We start from the raw sequence: 21,016 nt of genomic DNA, 5'->3' as shown, positions 1-21,016 counted from the left end.
GGCCTAGCCCATGACCAATCATTTATGGTTTTATTAGCCAAAAAAGAGGGTTAAGCTTTTTTTTTTTTTTGGTGTTTTCAAAATGGAAGGCAGGTGACTGGGAAATACATTTTAACTGTTCATGACTAGGCCTTTTCATTTTTATTGTAGTTTTTGTAATTACAGTGTTGTCTGCAGGGATCTCAGGGAACTTTTTGACTGATGCAGGTTATTTTAATTTTTGAATAATAATGTTTATTTGTTTTTAACACATCAGCCATTTCCCACTGAGGCAGGGTGACCCAAAAAGAAAGAAAATCCCAAAACGAAAGGAAGAAAACTTTCATCATTCAACACTTTCACCATCACTCATACATAATCTCTTGTCTTTGCAGAGGCGCTCAGATACGACAGTTTACACAGTTTGTGTTGTGTGTTTAATTCATATTAGTACAGTAAAACCTCGATATATGGACTGGGATGTAAAAGACTTGTAAAATTATGGTTAAAATCCACTGTTCAAATTGTACTTTTAACTCCTTTATTTTCAATGTTAATTGCAGTATTTCTATAAATTGTGTATGTTACTGTGTTAGGTAAACAAAGGAGTACTTTATTGCATTTTTTGCTATTTTTTTTTTTTTTTAACATTGCAATGGTCCCTTGAGGTACAACATTAATGCGTTCCAGGTAAAATATTAGTGCATTCCAGAAGATGTATCATGCCTCCAAACTATTGTAATTCAAACCCCAAAATACATTGTTTTTATGTAATGCATTCCAAGACCCAGAAGTACAACTTTTACTGTACAGTGGACCCCCGGTTAACGATTTTAATCCGTGCAAGAGGGCTCATCGTTATGCGAAATAATCGTTATGCGAATGAATTTTCCCCATAAGAAATAATGGAAATCAAATTAATCCGTGCAAGACGCCCAAAAGTATGAAAAAAATTTTTTTTTACCACATGAAATGTTAATTTTAATACACACAAACTGAAAAAGGCATGCACAATTAAATGACACTTACTTTTATTGAAGATCTGGTGATGATTGATGGGATGGGAGGAGGGGAGAGCATTATCTTCTTACTGTTTAGAAGGGGAATCCCCTTCCATTACGACTTGAGGTAGCAAGTCCTTTTCTGGGGTTACTTCCCTTCTTCTTTTAATGCCACTAGGACCAGCTTGAGAGTCACTGGACCTCTGTCGCACAACAAATCTGTCCATAGAGCTCTGTACCTCCCGTTCCTTTACGATTTGTCTAAAATGGGCCACAACATTGTCATTGAAATAGTCACCAGCACGGCTTGCAACAGCTGTGTCAGGGTGATTTTCATCTATAAAGGTTTGCAGTTCAACCCACTGTGCACACATTTCCTTAATCTTTGAAGTAGGCACAATGGATTCCACAACTGGCATAGGCTTCTCAGGGTTAGCCCCAAACCCTTCAAAATCTTTCTTAATTTCCATACTAATTCTCACCCTTTTTACCACAGGGTTGGCACTAGAAGCTTTCTTGGGGCCCATGGTCACTTATTTTCCAGAAACAGCACCGAAAACACTGTAATAATACGAAATATTCCGAGTGTATGCTTGGATGTTACCACGGAGGCTGGCTGGTAAACAATGGGACGGCCGGCACATGTGAGGCTGGCTGAGGGCACATTGGACGCGTCTCGGACGAAAATCGGTAAGCGGGTTTTTAATCGGTATGCGCGGCAAAAATTTTGCGATAAAAGTAATCGGTATGCGGAAAAATCGCTATGTGATGCCATCGTTATGCGGGGGTCCACTGTATTTGCATGCTGCTAGATATAACTTGCAGGCACTATCTCCCTTCATCTGCTTCTCTTCTATTCAGTCTTTCCATCTCTATGATGATTTCGCTGCTCTTTTTCACTAGCTGAGAATTATCGGTGACTTTAATATTCTTTATTATTTCTATTTGCTTGATAATACCAGAGATTATTGCTTGTGAAAAGCCATACTCTCACACACCAATGCATTATTTTCTTGCTTCATTCTCAGAGGAATGGCTGGTTTACTGTGCATTTTAGGGGTCATGGTGACTTGTTAATGCAAAAGATGGTCTAATTATAACAAAAATGCATTTATGAAAGGTAAATAATCCAGAATTAGTTTGAAAACACCAGTAATACCTCCATACAGTAGTACAGTAGAAACTCTGCTATTGGCTAAGATGCTACCATACAGACATTCATTTCCTTTGCTGGTTGGCTGCTAAGCCAGCCTCACAATCCTATTGGCTTGGATGCTGTCAAAGAGTCAAGCTACCGGATCACTGGTTAGATAAGGCCCACCCGTGCCTGCTGACCATTAATAATGTAATAATAATAATGTGTATGTTAATGCTTTCAGTTTGAACCTACAAACATAAAACATTAACATGACAAATGAGATGAGAGTGTATGAACCTGGCTGTGTTGCCAAGCATAATAATTATAATAAGCTTTATTTCTACAAGTACATAATACAACTATTACAGACCTAGCTGACAACATTGGCATTCTGGTATATATAGAAAGTCCCTGGTTATGCCGAGTGGGGCTTGAACTCATGGTCAGAGAGTCTAAAAACTCCAGACCAACGAGTTTTACGACTCTCTGACTGCAGGTTCAAGCCCCACCAGTCATATGGTTTGTTTGCAATTGTTTTTTTTTTTTGTTTTTTTTTTTCAACAAGTCGGCCGTCTCCCACCGAGGCAGGGTGACCCAAAAAAAAGAAAGAAAATCCCCAAAAAGAAAATACAATTGTGTCACTACAATTTCATGAGCTATGCAGAGTATCACTTCAAACAACTTATTTTTGTTTCCCAGGATGTAACCCACAGCAGTTGTACCATCGTATCCATATTGTATATCCAGTTTTTTATTGCAACTCAAAACAAAATTCCTTTATTTGGGTAAATTGTAATTCCAAATTATCACAACTCCAGGGACCACTGTATTCTGATTTAACAGACTCTCGGACAATCCCCTCTTTTAGCTCTTTATTTCGAGGGTTAATTGTAGTTCTTGTTTAATTTTATTCGAGGGTTAATTGTGGTTCTTGTTTAATTTTACCTTTGTTTTCTTAAATATTTCATTTATCTTTTTTTGTTGTCAAGACTGCAGAATGATTATATGCTTAGAGTCCTCTTCATATTTCAAAGCCTGGCCTAGAGCCAGGCTGCAGGAGTAAGTAAACTCTTTATATCAAAGGTACACTTATGGTTCCACTAATATTATTTCGCATCTTCATAGTAGACATAGACAGGAATGCTAACCACAGCTTTGTGTCATCTTTTGCAGAAGATACCAAAATAAATATGAAAGTCATCTCAGTAAAAGGTTAGAAGATTTACAAATAGGATATCACCACAGTTTTCCAATGGGAAACAGAAATTATGATGTTCACTGTTGACAGATTTCAACGAGTAGTTATGGGCTGAACAAAAATCTCAAAACAAGCACAATATTCAAAAAATAGACAGACCATGTCAGAGAACATAAGAAACAGGTAACAGGCAGGAATAATTAGGCTAGTTAGGTCATTTGGAAAGCACAGTAAGGCAAATGCACAAAAGTCAGAAAAATAAAAGGGTAAGTTATGAGAACTTTCAAAAGAAGAGAAGCATAAGTGACTTTTCTAGTCACTTGTGCTCTCACAACTTGAGTATTGTTCTGTGCTCAGTGTGTCTTTCAGGGCAGGAAAGATAGCTCAGCTGTAAATTATGCAGGGGTTGTATACTGCTCACAGCATCAGCAAAACATCAATTCTATTGAGAATGCCTCAGAACACTTGGATTTCTGTCTCTGGAGTGGGGAAGAAAGAGATGTGATAATACATGGAAGGTTCTACAGGGTGTAGTCCATAACTTGCATATTACTTTAACAACTTATTGGAGTGAAAGATATTGGAGAAAGTATGGAACAAACTCAGTGTAGCAAACCATAGGTACAATTCAACAACACTAGATTAACATCTGTAGTCCAAGATGCATTAGCACACTACCAGCTGATATCAGAATGCTACTAGAGGTTTTCAAGAAACTAGGCAGCTTCCTAATACAAATGCCAGATCATCTGGGTTGTGATGGCTGTGTGAGCCTGCAGGTCAGTAGCACTAACAACCTGGTTGACCAGCCAGTTAACTGGGAAGCCTGGCCTTGGTTTGGGCTGCAGGGGCAGAATAACCCTCAAAACTGGTTATAGTTAAATTCCTCATTTCAGGACCTTCGTCACCCCCAATGTTGGGTCACTTTATAATGGTGGCAGGGTCTGAGTGGTATGTGTATATGACAAGAACCCAACAATCCTTTTTTCTTCCATCTAAATAGATAAGAAGATCACTAGTAGCATCATTGTGTTTTTTAGTCTAACTGCAATTGGGCTAAAAGCCATTCTTCCTTTATTTCTCTCAGTAACTCTTCAACTATGTATTGCTTATTCCAGACCCCTGTGAACTTTATTTAAAATCTCATGGTCACCTCACTGACATGCTTACTCTACCTGCCCTTGTCTCTAAAAGTCTACATTGAACCCTTTCAGTGGCTGTCACATAGATCTGTGTTTTGAGCACAGCTCCCTCAGATAAGAGAGAATGAGTCTGTGGCAAGTATGCAAAGTATAAAAAAAATCCTTCCCCCATGAAGTGCATATTAGGAAAAGCAAAACTGACCTTGTATTTGAGTTGTTGTCTAGGATGATTTTTATGGTTATTTCTTGTTATTATTTGATAGAATGGAAGATATACTATTGAAATAGACATGATTTTGTATTATTTCAGGACTGAAAGTGTATGTAATTGGGCTCAAATTAGCAGAAATATTAAGAAGTTGGTGTATATTCATGACCTCTTAACTGAAACTGAATAACTGCACTTACTGTGAATTCCTTCTTTTTTGAATTTGTTCACCCTTATTACTTCTGCCTCTTTTCATTTTAATGTCAGTTACCCATCTGTCATGCTGCACTAAATGATCCACAGATTGAATGTTGTCTTTATAACTGTATGATCTCCTAAATATTTGTTGCAAAAGAAAAGGGTTTTCCTGTTTAGGGATGTACAGTATTTCGGATTTGAAGTGGAGATTCTTGGCTTCATAATGAACAGTTGGCTGCTGTGAAGGCTAACTTATCCTTGGAGATACTCATCTTTCTTCTTTCTTTCAATGCAGCGGCCATATCCCACTGAGGCAGGGTGGCCCAAAAAGAAAAAGAAAAGTTTCTCTCAAATGTATACAGGTGAAGGGGTTGCTAGCTTCTTGCTCCCGACATTTTAGTCACCTCTTACGATATGCACGGGTTACAGAGGAAGAATTCTGTTCCATTTCCCCATGGAGAAGAGATTCTTTTTTTTTATTTTTTATTATCACACTGGCCGATTCCCACCAAGGCAGGGTGGTCCGAAAAAGAAAAACTTTCACCATCATTCACTCCATCACTGTCTTGCCAGAAGGGTGCTTTACACTACAGTTTTTAAACTGCAACATTAACACCCCTCCTTCAGAGTGCAGGCACTGTACTTCCCATCTCCAGGACTCGAGTCCAGCCTGCCGGTTTCCCTGAACCCCTCCATAAATGTTACTTTGCTCACACTCCAACAGCACGTCAAGTATTAAAAACCATTTGTCTCCATTCACTCCTATCAAACACGCTCACGCATGCCTGCTGGAAGTCCAAGCCCCTTGCACACAAAACCTCCTTTACCCCCTCCCTCCAACCTTTCCTAGGCCGACCCCTACCCCGCCTTCCTTCCACTACAGACTGATACACTCTTGAAGTCATCCTGTTTCGCTCCATTCTCTCTACATGTCCGAACCACCTCAACAACCCTTCCTCAGCCCTCTGGACAACAGTTTTGGTAATCCCGCACCTCCTCCTAACTTCCAAACTACGAATTCTCTGCATTATATTCACACCACACATTGCCCTCAGACATGACATCTCCACTGCCTCCAGCCTTCTCCTCGCTGCAACATTCATCACCCATGCTTCACACCCATATAAGAGTGTTGGTAAAACTATACTCTCATACATTCCCCTCTTTGCCTCCAAGGACAAAGTTCTTTGTCTCCACAGACTCCTAAGTGCACCACTCACCCTTTTCCCCTCATCAGTTCTATGATTCACCTCATCTTTCATAGACCCATCCGCTGACATGTCCACTCCCAAATATCTGAATATATTCACCTCCTCCATACTCTCTCCCTCCAATCTGATATCCAATCTTTCATCACCTAATCTTTTTGTTATCCTCATAACCTTACTCTTTCCTGTATTCACTTTTAATTTTCTTCTTTTGCATACCCTACCAAATTCATCCACCAGTCTCTGCAACTTCTCTTCAGAATCTCCCAAGAGCACAGTGTCATCAGCAAAGAGCAACTGTGACAACTCCCACTTTATGTGTGATTCTTTATCTTTTAACTCCACGCCTCTTGCCAAGACCCTCGCATTTACTTCTCTTACAACCCCATCTATAAATATATTAAACAACCACGGTGACATCACACATCCTTGTCTAAGGCCTACTTTTACTGGGAAATAGTTTCCCTCTTTCCTACATACTCTAACTTGAGCCTCACTATCCTCATAAAAACTCTTCACTGCTTTCAGTAACCTACCTCCTACACCATACACTTGCAACATCTGCCACATTGCCCCCCTATCCACCCTGTCATACGCCTTTTCCAAATCCATAAATGCCACAAAGACCTCTTTAGCCTTGTCTAAATACTGTTCACTTATATGTTTCACTGTAAACACTTGGTCCACACACCCCCTACCTTTCCTAAAGCCTCCTTGTTCATCTGCTATCCTATTCTCCGTCTTACTCTTAAAACTTTCAATAATAACTCTACCATACACTTTACCAGGTATACTCAACAGACTTATCCCCCTATAATTTTTGCACTCTCTTTTGTCCCCCTTGCCTTTATACAAAGGAACTATTCATGCTCTCTGCCAATCCCTAGGTATCTTACCCTCTTCCATACATTTATTAAATAATTGCACCAACCACTCCAAAACTATATCCCCACCTGCTTTTAACATTTCTATCTTTATCCCATCAATCCCGGCTGCCTTACCCCCTTTCATTTTACCTACTGCCTCACGAACTTCCCCCACACTCACAACTGGCTCTTCCTCACTCCTACAAGATGTTATTCCTCCTTGCCCTATACACGAAATCACAGCTTCCCTATCTTCATCAACATTTAACAATTCCTCAAAATATTCCCTCCATCTTCCCAATACCTCTAACTCTCCATTTAATAACTCTCCTCTCCTATTTTTAACTGACAAATCCATCTGTTCTCTAGGCTTCCTTAACTTGTTAATCTCACTCCAAAACTTTTTCTTATTTTCAATAAAATTTGTTGATAACATCTCACCCACTCTCTCATTTGCTCTGTTTTTACATTGCTTCACCACTCTCTTAACCTCTCTCTTTTTCTCCATATACTCTTCCCTCCTTGCATCACTTCTACTTTGTAAAAACTTCTCATATGCTAACTTTTTCTCCCTTGCTACTCTCTTTACATCATCATTCCACCAATCGCTCCTCTTCCCTCCCGCACCCACTTTCCTGTAACCACAAACTTTTGCTGAACACTCTAACATTACATTTTTAAACCTACCCCTTCATACTATACACTCACAAAATCTACTGTGTGTGTAAAGGTGAGAATATTTTTGATGTTATTGTAGCAGAAATGTACAAATGAAAAATTCTTCTTTTTAACATTAATTTTATCAAATTAGTTAGCTTCTACAGTTTTAAATAAATCATTTGCTTCCCCAAGCTTTTAGACATGTGCTTGATTTTTTGAAGCGAGGTGTATTGTACAGTCCACATTGCAAAGTACTAGTTTTGAAGCCTGTTTATTAACACTTACAGCTTTTTAATTCATTGTTCTTACTCAGTAAAATAGCTTATTATTAAAAATCTACCAATAATTTGTATTTAAATATTTTCAAATGTTGGTGCAATAATAAGAGAAAATTTGTTTTGAAGTTGCTTTTCTTTGCTAGTCAGAGAAGACAACACTTAATACCGAAGAATCCTGGAATCATCACTTATCTGTATATCCAACAACAGCTTCTGTAACATAGCTGAACCATTTGCCAAGAGACTTCTTCAATGCTATCCCACATAAGAACGGAGGAACACCGCAGGTCTACTCGTATACTTGTCTAATCATTTTTTAAAGCTACCCAAGGTCCTAGACTCTATCACCCTACTTGGAAGATTGTCACATGCAGCATTCTCCACCTGACTCCATCCTATAAATACTCATGTACCTTCCACTCAGGTAGATCTGTTTGTGACTTATTAAAGCCCACTGTGTGGGTGAAACATTGTCAATAAAGGATCACATTATACTGCTTTTGTTTATACTATTTCCATTCAGTTAATCATACTCAGTTTATGCTATTAAATTATTTATAATTTAATATTAAATGTTTTGTGGATGTTAAATAGCTCTTTCAGTTTTGAAATAACTGTAGGTACTCTAATAGTAGCAGTCTAGTAGAGAATATTATGTTTTCATAACCTATCATGAATCCTCACACTGATTGTAACTGTAGGAATTATGTTCATTCAACATAGTTTTTCAGTCATTTGTAAGTTTATAGAGGGACTGTTTATCACTATTTGGCTAAAATTTCTTCAGATTTAGTAAATGCATTGGAACTTCAGCTTGTGAATTTAATCTGTTCTGTGACCTTGTTTGTATCCCGAGTCAATTTTCCTCATTTAAATTATAATTGAAATGGCATTAATCCATTCCAGTGGAATTCCTGCTCTCAGGAGGCACAAGAAAATATTTCAATATGATGCTAATATCAAATGTACGGCTTATTTATCTATCACAATTCATTTAATTTCACCATCACTCAAGGAATGCACAACAGGTGCATCATCGTCAATGTTCAGCTTCCTGTAACTCCATTAGCACACAGTCAAGATGAGTAAATAGAATTTGTCAACGCTTATTGCTTGGGTACGTTCATTCTGTTAGTGGGTTGGATTTGTGAAGAACCTGCCTAGTATGGACCAATAGACCTACTGCAGTGTTCCTCTTTTCTTATATTCTTAGTTTCATATTTGTGTTGGATACATACATGAGTGAGAGGGGTTGGATGTGAGTGGAACTTGCACATGAGTAAATAAGAATTATCAAAGCTTATTGCTTGGGTAGCATTGAAAATTGATTTTAGCAGTGGGATGGATTGTGAAGGACCTGCCTCCTAAAACAAAAGTACTACTGTATTTATGAAATTTAAAAATTAATCCACTCAAAATTATTTTCATAACTACCACAGGAGAGTTACAGAAGCACAAAACAATATATTTCTTGAAAGATTATCACAGAATAGAGTAAATTAAACATGATTAGTACCTGAAGAATTGAGACACTTATGCAACATATGGGAATCTTTATTGAATAAATGTTTTGCCACACAGTGGGAGAGGAGTAGTTTGAGGTAATATCCCTTAGCTTGGAATCAATGTGTTCAGTCCATCACTCTTGTAGGAAGTACAGCATAGGGCCAGAGAGGTGGCTTATATACTATAGTCAGGTGAGTCATAGCAGGATCACAGTGGGACCATCACTAATGTTAAGTAGATCTTCGTCCAAAGGTTGGACAAGTGTTGAAGAATTCTTTGTATCAAGATTCCAATGTTTGGTCAAAGACCTACTTACACTAGTGGATGGTCCCCCTGCCTCGACTCGCCTGACTGCAGTATATAAGCCACCTCTCTGGCCCTTCTACAAGAGTGATGGACTGAACACATCGATTCCAAGCTAAGGGATATTACCTCAAACTCCTCCTCTCCCACTGTGTGGCAAAACATTTATTCAATAAAGATTCCCATGTGTCTCAATTCTTCAGGTACTAATCATGTTAAATTTACTCTATTCTGTGATAATATATTGTTTTGTGCTTCTGTAACTCTCTTGTGGTAGTTATGAAAATAATTTTGAGTGGATTAATTTTCATAAATACAATAGTACTTTTATTGTAGGAGGCAAAAAACTTCCTGCTTAATGATAATTTAATTTCTTGTGAGGAGTAGAATAATACAGATTTAGTTTTTTCTTCTTTATTTTGAGTGTAGGAAGGTCAGTGTGAAAAGCCAAGAGAGGGTCACCTCCTAGACTTAAAAAAAAGGATTATTCTAATTCTTTTACAAAATTTTTGAAGAACTGCACCAAAACCTCTACAGTGAAAAAATTTCAGGGCTTAAATTTATCCACCTTATATAACATGGATGTGAGTATAAATAAGAATAAAATAGTCTGGGATTAGTGCACTTCAGATATTAAGTAATGGAAATAATATCCATTAAATAATTCTTCTTAAATGAGAAGACTTAAGTCGAAGTGTGGTAAACCCTCAAGATCAATATGAGCTACACAGTTACCGCTCTGCAGCGGTCAAGCTACACTCACTGCATAACCTTCATCACCATAACCCAAATGGCAGGTTGAATAGAAGTCACACATAGCAACCCCATCATTACTGGCACACTCACACTATTGGAAGAATGAACACTGAGGAGCAATATGAATAGCCTCTGCTTCAACCTGGTGATGAATGGAAGCAGTAAATGTAGCAACACAATGGTTGGGTACACACCCAGTACAGCCCACAATACATAGTATTGTTATGTCACGCTTCACTCCAGCCATCTTTGAAAGTGTGATTCTGCTAGGTTTGTATACATACCAACCTCAATAAAGCTCACTGTTGAAAGTACTACTGCAGTATCTTCCAGGAAATTGTGAACCTGAGGTGATCAAACATCACAAAACCAAACCACACTCAGATGTCACACTTTCTGGTGGCTTTCTTACACACACACACGTTGCATAAAAGAAGAGAAAGGGTAGTAAAATAAAAAAAAACTTCATGAATATTATGTAATAATAGAAACATTCTATCTTCATAACAAAAATAATCTGTTCCACCTGATAGGTTTGTGCCAACTCACTCATCCTATTACTCTCAATGACTAAGAGTCTTGCAGCTCACCATAACATTAACTGTCAACACTAATTACAAGTTTCTCCCTTTGTGGCTAAACTTTCAACAGTAGCAATATCATTCTTCTTCCATTTCAAGTGATTCCCTGACAATTCTTTAATTAAGAATACTATCAGTATCTAGATGCTGAGCAAATCGTTTCATGTAACTAGTGATACAAGCCTCACAAGCTGAGCCAGCATAGCACCAGGGAAAAAAAAAAATATAATGTGTATCCAACTCACTAACTGTGCTGGGTCGACTGGAAGCCATGGCAGCTTATGGCACATACTAACATGGGCTGTTGAGTCCTCCTGCTTACAAACTGGTTCTTGGTAACACAATAGTTGATACATACTGAAAGGGCGCCATTCCTATATATACTGTTGTGACTTTATAACATTGCAAGAGAGCTCCAGCCACGTTCTCCAGTCTGTCCATAAGACATGAGAGACACTCCAATTACACTTAGAAGAACAGAAGAACCATAACCGAAGCTTGTCATCCTGAACTAAAGTGTAGCAATCGCAGCAGTGCTAGTACCCAAGTAATATATATACTACTGTCAAATTGAACTAGCAGTAATTATCTGCAGGCATGGTAAAACATTTATGTACGTTTGTAAATGCATCCACAAAGGCAATGACTCTTGACCTGCCAATGTTGAAAACAGTCATCCTAATTGTATTTCTATCCAAATAATATGTACAATCATTCACTTACAGACCACTCTGATTCTAATTATTTTTAAACATTATACTTTTAACCTTTACATACATTAATGTGAATATTTACATTAATACTATCAGCCTCACTCAATGTTAAAATTTCTAAGTACATTTAACTATCACACTTCTCTGAACTACAATAAATATTACCAATATCTTGGAATGAATTTTAAGAAGATTTTAATGTTTCTAACTGAAGTTAAATATTTTCTTTTGCCTTTCAGAAGAGCAATGTGAACATGAAACATTGCATAATTGGGATCACCAGTATCTTGTTATAAAACATAAGAAATGCTGCAGTTGTTCAGTTGTTGACCTGACGATATGCACCAGTAGTTCATTTGCATTGTGCTAACTTCAGGACTGATTGCCACTTAGATGACTTAGAAGAGTGGCACATAACTGCTTTGCATCCGTTTCCTCGGGATACCTAGCTAAAACAGCACGCACTTGAGCTACAGGAAACAATTGCGATAAATGATAAAATATACGTAAACGTGCATCCTCATGACTGGATGCAGCAGTTGGAAGGGAACTTGAGAAACCAGCTGAGAGGGGAGAGGATCCACGAACTGGGACACCCTGAGACTGGTGACCTACTCCTGACTGTGGCAGCTGTTGGGGAGACATTGGGCGCGACCCAACAGGCCCAGGGTTGCGAGCTAATATATAATTACATATTTTCTGGGGGTCCGTCTCTTCTGGATACACTGCCAGTACAGCTCTAACTTGAGCTTCTGGAAATAGGTTAGACAAGTGATAAAAAACGTGTAAGCGAGCATCCTCATGGCTTGTAGTACCAGGAATAGGGCTAGGAAAATTTGAAGTGTGTCCCATTGATTGCTGTTGCTGTTGTGGAGGTGTATGTTGCCTAGGAGACACACTTGGAGAGTGATGAAGAACAGGACCTTGTTGAGGAGACATTGGCCTAGAACAAATTGGCCCTGGTGAAGGAGCACCTGGGCCAGGACTTGCACTATGCTGAGGGCCCACAGAATGGAACTGTGGTAAACGTGCCAACTGCTCATCAAAAACATCAGAGAAGAAATGTGAATCACTACTACTATACACATTTAATCTTGTGTCAGATGTTGAATTTAAGCGTGTGATTTGTGGTGGCCCAGGAGCTGCCTGTTGATGTCCTCCCCAGATTGAGTCTGGAGCAGAGGCAAAGCGTGTAACATTAGGATGGGAATAAGTGGGGTACAAATGAGGAGGTAAAGAAGGCATATGCTTGGCACATTCTTGTGATGAGTGCCGGGCAAGAGGTGGATGCATCCCTGCTGGTAGCTGCTCTCGGCTCCCATATGGTGAGGAATATCCTGGAGACAGACGTTCTGTCATGCCACTTTGCACTTGAGAGAAAGCCAACGCTTCATTGTCACGGTTCATTGTCCTACTTGGAGAACCTTGTCCTGCTGTCTGCTGCTGACCAGAACTAGCAAGAGGAAAGTGCTCTGGAGCAGGTTCTCTGAAACCAACTATTTTGTAAAGGCGAGAATCATATGCTGGATTCAGTGTAAGCTGTCGTTGTAACTTCCGATGAGGATTATCAGATGCAGCTGGATCTGGATCAGACATTTGTTTTGTAACTGAAAGATGAGGGCCATACATCTGGGACTGACTCTGAGGTGGGGCTCCTTGTGAACTGGTCATTGACCTCATTGTTAATTCATTTCCTTGACCCTTCCACCATGTAGATGATCCATAGTTAGTCTGAGAACTCTGGGAAGGATAAATATGATAGAGAGATGAATCACTATTATACATAGTTGAAGAACGTAGTGGATCAAGTGGGCGTGTGTCCAGATGTGGGGGCATGAGGTGATGGTGAGAGTGTGATGAAGCAGATGTGGTGTTGGGTCCTAGATCATGAGTTGGAGTCTCTTGAGTAAGTGCTGATGGCAAAGTAAGAGACACTGATGGCACTATTGACTGTGTGCGTGCTAAAGGCTTTTTAGTTACATCAGTCTCTGCAATACCTACTGGTAGTGATAAACTCTTGCCTCGGAGACCTTCGCCTGAAAGTAGAAAAAAAAAAATTAGTGCAAAATGTTCTACTCCTTTTACTAAATTTTATTGACAATCAATAAGTAAAATACCCATTTTCAAGTGTGCCCCCATTAATTTTGTGTAATAATGAACTGCTAAAAACAATAAGTGCTGTACTATTAATATACTGTGAGATTACATATTGGTAATTAAAGGACCATTTATGCTGGTGCTCCCTCTATAAAGCCTAAACTGTCATATGATTTTGTATTAACAATTGTCAACCTCAACTTCTCTTGGATAGCATACCTTTGATATACTTTCCAATGCTCTACCACTATTTGTGAAGAAAGGCACTTTATTTGTTTTCTTAGTTTGTTTCCTCAAGAAATTTAATTTTATATATTTTTTCTTCACCCTTTATACTATTTGTAGTTATTATTACTTTTTTTTTTCATTTGGGTCAGCAAGGACTCACTCTCTCTCTCTGTTTATGGTCTTCCTCTGTAGCCCATGTTATATTTTGGATTTTTTCCATCTTATCTGCATGTTGATAGGTGTGAAGATCACACTGCCATGCATATTCCAGTTTTGGCCTAATGTATATTGTGTACAGATTTTTTTAAGGGTAAGACAAGGAGAATTTAGTTGTGGATTTTAAAAAGGCATATGATATGGAAGAAATGTATTAGTTTACTAAAAGTAGTCAAGAGTTTTGATACGGATCAGGGTATGTAGGAAATAGGGGGATTATTTTCCAGTAAAAGTAGGCCTTAGACAGGGATGTGTGATGTCACCATAGTGGTTTAACATATTTAGAGATAGAGTTGTAAAGGGAGCAAGTGCTGGGGAGGTGTGGAATTAAAAGATAATTAATCTAATGATCCTTGTGGGTTTAGAACTTAGTTTTGACTGTATTAGAGTGAGATGCTGAAGAAAAGTTGCAAAGGTTGATGGAAGAATTTGGGATGGTATGTAAAAGATAATTAAAGAATAAGGTGAGATGTAAAAAAAAATATCTAGGAATTGAAAAAGGATATCAAGCTAGAGGGAGGGGAAATATGGAGAAAATTAATGTATTTAAATACAGCCTCTCACTTAACGATGGACTTCCGCTCCTGAGACCACGTCGTTAAATGAATTCGTCACTGAGGAGCATACTATAATGGTAGTGGGTTTGTGTCAACTATCATTGATACTGGTTTAATGTCGCCGTTGCACCATTTATAACATTTCTGGTATTTTTTAAAAGTTTATACAATAGTGTACTGTATATTGAAATACAGTAAACAGAATAAAGGAAATCAGCTCTAATATACATTATTTAGGTATAAATACTGGTCAGAGAGCCCATTGTAAGTCCGAGGCATCGGTAAACAAGTACATCACTAAGTGAGGAGAGGCTGTATTTGAGAGGGGACATGTCGGCAGATAGGTTTGTAAAAGACATGGTGAACCATGGAATAAATGCTGGTGGGGAAAGGGATGACAGTAGTATTGGCATATCTGTGGAAGGAAAGAAATTAATGGAGGCAAAAAGGGAATGTACTGTGAGTATAATGGTATCATCACTTTTATATGGGCATTTTGCATGGGCTTTGAACATTGGAGCCAGGAAGCAGTCTTGTTTCAGAGCAGTGCATAGGGTAAACATTATGCATGCAGAGAATTCGGAGCTTAGAGATTATGTGGTTATCAAAAGTATATATTCATCGATACCATGCCTAACCCTTCTAGGGTAGGGTAGGTGCCTGAGCCCGAGCCTTTAGCTCATAAGACTGTCATTCCCATTTGTCCCCTTGGGGCGGGGATGGCAGACCAGAGAGGCCTAGCTTGTGCTAGGCCTGGGGACAGTTGGTCCCAAAGATGAGGAGGTACTTGTGCCTCCTCCCATGGGAGACTTAGGTCTCAGACACTCCCTAAAGAGGGAGCCAAGGCCGGGCCACCACTTGGAAAAGGCCCGGGCCGGGAGAATACCGGCTAATCTTTAATAATAATAAATAATCAAAAGTATAATTCAGAGAGCTAAGGCTGGGGTGTTTTGAGTATTTAGAGAAGTTGGAGAATAGGATGACAATGAGAGTGTATAAATCTGGGATAATGGTTGTGCCATTAAGAGTTGAGGAAGGGTAATTCTGAGTGCTTAGGAGTTTCAGTATCCATCAAGTTTGTGGAGAATGTTATATGGCTTGATGTACTGTTGGAGTGTGAGCAAAGTAGCAATCACGTATAGATTCTAGGAAACCAGTTAGGTGGACTTGAATGCTCGAGAGGAAAAATAGTGCCTGCACTCTGAAGGGTCTGGGGATCTTACAGTTCAGATAATTTGAATTACATTCTCATACTTCTGACAAGACAGCTACTAAATGAGTGATAGGGAATAAGTTCCTTTTTCTGGTTTACCCTACCTCAGTGAGATGATGTATTAAAAAAGTTCCCCCCTTTTCAGGACAGCTTAGGTCATATTGGTAATTCCCCTTACACTTGACAAATGGGTGTAAAAAATTGTGTTGAATGCTTTACAATTACAAGGTTACCTCTTGTGTACTTTATGCACCATAGTCTAATAATTCTGAGGTTTATGCTTAGGAGTATACTGTGTTCCAAGCATTATTCTATGGATTAAGATCCCGGAATTTTTCTTTAAATGGCAAGAATATTTCCCAACGTGTCAAAATTTCAATGTTGTATGACTGAACCCTCCAAGACTGGGTGTGCCTTGAAACAGGTGAAGGGCTCTCAATTTAAGGAATTTAGGCTACCTTCCCATTTCCTGAATCAAATCTGGCTACCTTCCATTCCCCAGACCACCTACAGGTTTGGTGGTTTCCCTTTAATATATGACGAAATGATTTGGTGCTTTTCATAAATATAATACCTGTAATATAGTGGGTTAACACTTCTTTCTCACTGACTGTCTCCCAGTGAGGTGGGTGACCCCAAAATAAGATGAAACACATTCATTAATTCGTTCAGTCATTGTCCTACCAGAAGTGTGCTGATATCACAGTTCAGATGACCCTCCAAATGGAAATACTGTATCCTCACCCCCTTGTTTAGAGTGCAGGCACTGTACTTCCCAACTCCGGGACTTAAGTCCAGCTAACCAGTTTCCCTGAATCCCATCATGAAAGTTACCTTGTTCACGCTTTACAGCAAGTCAACCCGTAAAAACCACTTGTCTTCACTTGTTCCAGTCTCATACAAGACTGTTGGATGTTCAAGCCCCTAGCACTCAAAACCACCTTTACTCCCCCTCCCCTTGAACCATTCTGGGGATGACCCCTACCCATCCCTTCCAAATTTCCTAGACATCATGTTTTGCTCCAGCCTCTCGAAATGTCCAAATAATCCCACCTCGGCCTCCTGAATTAAACCTTTTTTGTATCCCCATACTTAATCTCCAAATTCTCTGCATAATATTTACACCACACATTGCCCTCACTGCCTCCAGCTTCCACCACCACATCTAAAACTTGACACCATGCCATAGCAGGGTCATTCAATTCAAAACTCCTATCAGATATGTTAGAAGATTGAGCCTCCTTGCTTCATAGATTTTTTTAAAATCCATGTTTTATACTCGTATAACAGTCATAATCTGGTACATTTCCCTTTTGCTACCCATAGATAAGTTCTTTGTCTTTACAGTTGCCATAACATACACCCACCTTTTCCTCCACTCATGAATTCTATGGTTCTCCATCTTTTGTAGACCCATCTGCCGACAAGTCCACTCCCAAATACCTAACACTTTTTTCAGATATTTGGGAGTGGACTTATTGGCAGATGAGTCTGTAAAAGATGTGGTGAACTATAGAGCTGTTTGGGGGGGGGGGGAGGTGAATGATTACATCTCTGGACACAAATGCATTATAGCTTAAAAACTGAAAAAGATGCAGAAATATACATTTTTTTTTTTCTCAACAAGTCGGCCGTCTCCCACCGAGGCAGGGTGACCCAAAAAAGAAAGAAAATCCCCAAAAAGAAAATACATTCATCATCATTCAACACTTTCACCACACTCACACATTATCACTGCTTTTGCAGAGGTGCTCAGAATACAACAGTTTAGAAGCATATGCATATAAAGATACACAACATATCCCTCCAAACTGCCAATATCCCAAACCCCTCCTTTAAAGTGCAGGCATTGTACTTCCCATTTCCAGAAATATACATATTAGAACTTAATCCTGTATTATTTAACACATCTCCCACCATAGTAGATAGATCCCAAAAAAGAAATACTTTCGCCATTATTCATTCTATCACTGTCTTGCCAGAGGCATGCAGAAATTACTGGTCAGATGAACCTCTAAATTGCAACATCCTCATGTTTCCTTTCTTCAGAGTGAAGGCACTATACTTCCCATCTCCAGGACTCGCATCCAGCTAACTGGTTTACCTTGCTCACACTCCAGCAAGTCAAATCATAAAAACCACTTGCCTCCAAGCCCTTCACACACACAACCTCCTTTATCCCCCTCCCTCTAATCTTTCCATTATAGTGTGTTATTTTTTCACTAATAACTGCTGAAATTAGATCCAAAGGTGGTGGTATTGTGCAACAGCCAATGTTAACTTAAATACATGTACTAAATATGATAACTAGCGCATTAAACTGATTATATTATTGTATACGATAATTAGCTAAATGATTGAGGACACCCCCTACGGGTTTAGCGCTCTCCCATGATTATAATAATTATGAGGACACCACGAGCATAATTCTACTCCTGAAATTACAAATAAGTCATCACAGTCCAGAAATTTAACAGGAAAACTCAAACACGGTCAAAAACAAACAAACCATTGTGTAATACCTGGTGATGAGTCTCTGCTACTGGCTTTACTTTGGTAGTGCCTCTGTGCCTGTTCTTGCAGTCGTTCTGTCACAGACTTCAGTGGGGCTGTACCTCGCTCTGGATGCATATACTTGCATTTGTTACCGTAAGTACATTTTCGTCCATAAGGGCAAGGCGCCTGCTTGTCTCTGGTACTTCGCCGTAGAAACACATCAAGAGTTGGTCCGCTTCTTCCCATAGGATCATCAGGAGGTACAAAGCGACCATTAACCCAAGAGTACATAAGTAAACTTTCTTCTATGACCCGTCGGAAGGATGTGGATTCTGCAGCCAAATCACGATAGTTATCATTACTGACAACAACGCCGCCAGAAGTCATTGCCTCTTTGAGTATGTAGCGGTCATCATAGGATACGATACGTTTGCCGCCACATACTCTGGAAGGTGTAAATACCAAGACACGTTCTCGCTCCAATTCCAAAAGTACATCTTGGTCAGCGATGGGCGTGTCCCAGCGGGGCGCCTCCTTCCTCCAGGCTGGCACGAAGACGGTAATCTCAGTGTGGCCGCGGGCACGGAACCAGTCCACACACACACGCAGCCCACTACATGAGAAAGTTGTCTTGTTGCCGTGACTGAAAGAAAAACACACTTATTAGCTACCATTATTAAATTTCTCTTCCATATAATATTAAACATGCAGCACCTGGGAAAGGGAGGTACTTACGCTCCAGCCAAGGAAGGGGAGCACAGGTCCAATTCCTTAGCTCCAGAACTCCTGACCGGCATCAAGGAACCTCTCGTGAGGTTTTAAAATATAGAATTGTAGAGCAGGAAACCATTATTTGTGGCTTTTTGAGATTTTTTTCCCCCTCCCCCAACATATGGGAAGAGATTATCACCCATCAAGTTATTGGTCAGACCCAACGTTGCTTAACCCAACTGATCGAATGACAACCGTCATCCATAGCAACATTAGGCTATCAGTTTATTAAGTCATCGGCATCAATGGATCTATCTCCCTAGAAAGTATATTAGGCTCAAAACCTATCGACATAAGGGCCATTAAGGCTACACATCACCTGTGCACCACCAATCAAGGATACTCCTAATCCCTAATATGGGGATTCAATTAAACAAGTTGTATGTATAAATGTGATATGCTCTCAGTGCATACAAATGAAGATTATGACCCTTCTGGTATTAGTGTTTAATCTGATACAATTATTGTACTAATATATACCAGCGATGTATGACCTGGTGGGTTTAGCGCTTAGTTTTATTATACAAACTGAGAAACATTTACGTCTATATTCTAGAAGCAAAGTGATAGCAATAAGGAGAAAGGGTGGAGTGGCGCGAGGCAGCAGCTGCCAGACCCAGAGCAAACCTGTGAATCAGGAGAGCGGACACCACGAACATAACCCCAGCCATCCGCGCCAGGTAAACTAGCCCCTGGTGTAGACGTCGCTAAGGTATATAATTGCAGTAAGACTATACAGAAAGCGGATGTAAACTTTCCCTGGCCAGCGGTGGTGTGTTCAAGGGACCTCTATCTTGTGTTACTACACGGTCACACATCTACACCTCCACCTATGAACGATTTCCAGAGTTTTCCTACTCTTGCAGATTGGCTCTAAGACAGCCAGGCTTTCCTGGTCAACTAGGCTCTTACTATTAGTAGCCCCCTACCCCCACATATCCACCACGACCTGGTTGATTTGGCACTTATATATTTGCAAAACAACAAGGGAAGTTGAATGACAGCTCTAGGTTTTTCGTGTTGCAATCAACATATGAGCTTGCAATGTTGCAAAAAAATCAGGAGGAAGTCCAACCAAATTCGTTCAGGGGAACGTTTTTTTTTTTGCCCGAATGAGGTAGCGAGGCAGGAGACATTAAGTGCCCCAGGCATGCCAGTGCCAGAAAGATTGAATATCAAAGCCCACAAGCACTGACATTGTAGTGATGATCTAACGAACGTAACATAAGTGCCATAACAATTATCAAAATTCGGCCAGACTTCGATATGATATAAGACTTTACATTCTGAATATAAATATATCTGGGAATTTTCCGTACATTTAGGAAACGGGTTCACGGATGACTCGCTTAAAACTAAAGAGAGACAGCTGTAGTTTATCCACAGAACCCATTTCTAAATGCACGAAAAAATCCTAAATGTATTGTGTAGGTCCAAAAATGTTAACAGGAGTACATCTGGAGTTATACACAAATAACCCGCACATAGAAGAGAGGAGCTTACGACGACGTTTCGGTCCGACTTAGACCATTTACAAAGTCACACTAACGAAAAGGAGAGGGAGTATATATAGGCAGGTGGTGGTAATGGTAGTAGTAGGGGAAGGTAGTATGGATTTATATCTACAGTTTATTTATCTGTTACAAGTAAATTTGCTTAATATATTAGGTATCTTATTTTCATTAATATCTTGGTACGTCACA

General features: G+C 39.4%; 1 protein-coding gene across 3 annotated transcripts in view; it reads right to left on the bottom strand.

The window, feature by feature from the left end:
* Positions 1-10,083: 10,083 nt before the first annotated feature.
* The window catches only part of LOC128703155 (probable ribonuclease ZC3H12C), a 225,699-nt gene continuing 214,766 nt past the window's right edge, over positions 10,084-21,016 (bottom strand). For all 3 annotated transcript variants that reach the window (XM_070103390.1, XM_053797726.2, XM_070103391.1), the window contains exons 3-4: positions 18,569-19,185; positions 10,084-13,771 (exon numbers count right to left, since the gene is read on the bottom strand). In XM_070103390.1, the coding sequence (XP_069959491.1) occupies positions 12,108-13,771; positions 18,569-19,185 (2,281 nt within the window). In that variant the 3' untranslated portion in view covers positions 10,084-12,107. The remainder of the gene's footprint in view (positions 13,772-18,568; positions 19,186-21,016) is intronic.

The sequence above is a fragment of the Cherax quadricarinatus genome, chromosome 85 (assembly GCF_038502225.1).
Source record: "Cherax quadricarinatus isolate ZL_2023a chromosome 85, ASM3850222v1, whole genome shotgun sequence".
Classification (NCBI taxonomy): domain Eukaryota; kingdom Metazoa; phylum Arthropoda; class Malacostraca; order Decapoda; family Parastacidae; genus Cherax; species Cherax quadricarinatus.
Note: the sequence above shows the minus strand (reverse complement) of the source record. Positions and strands in the feature narration are given on the sequence as shown.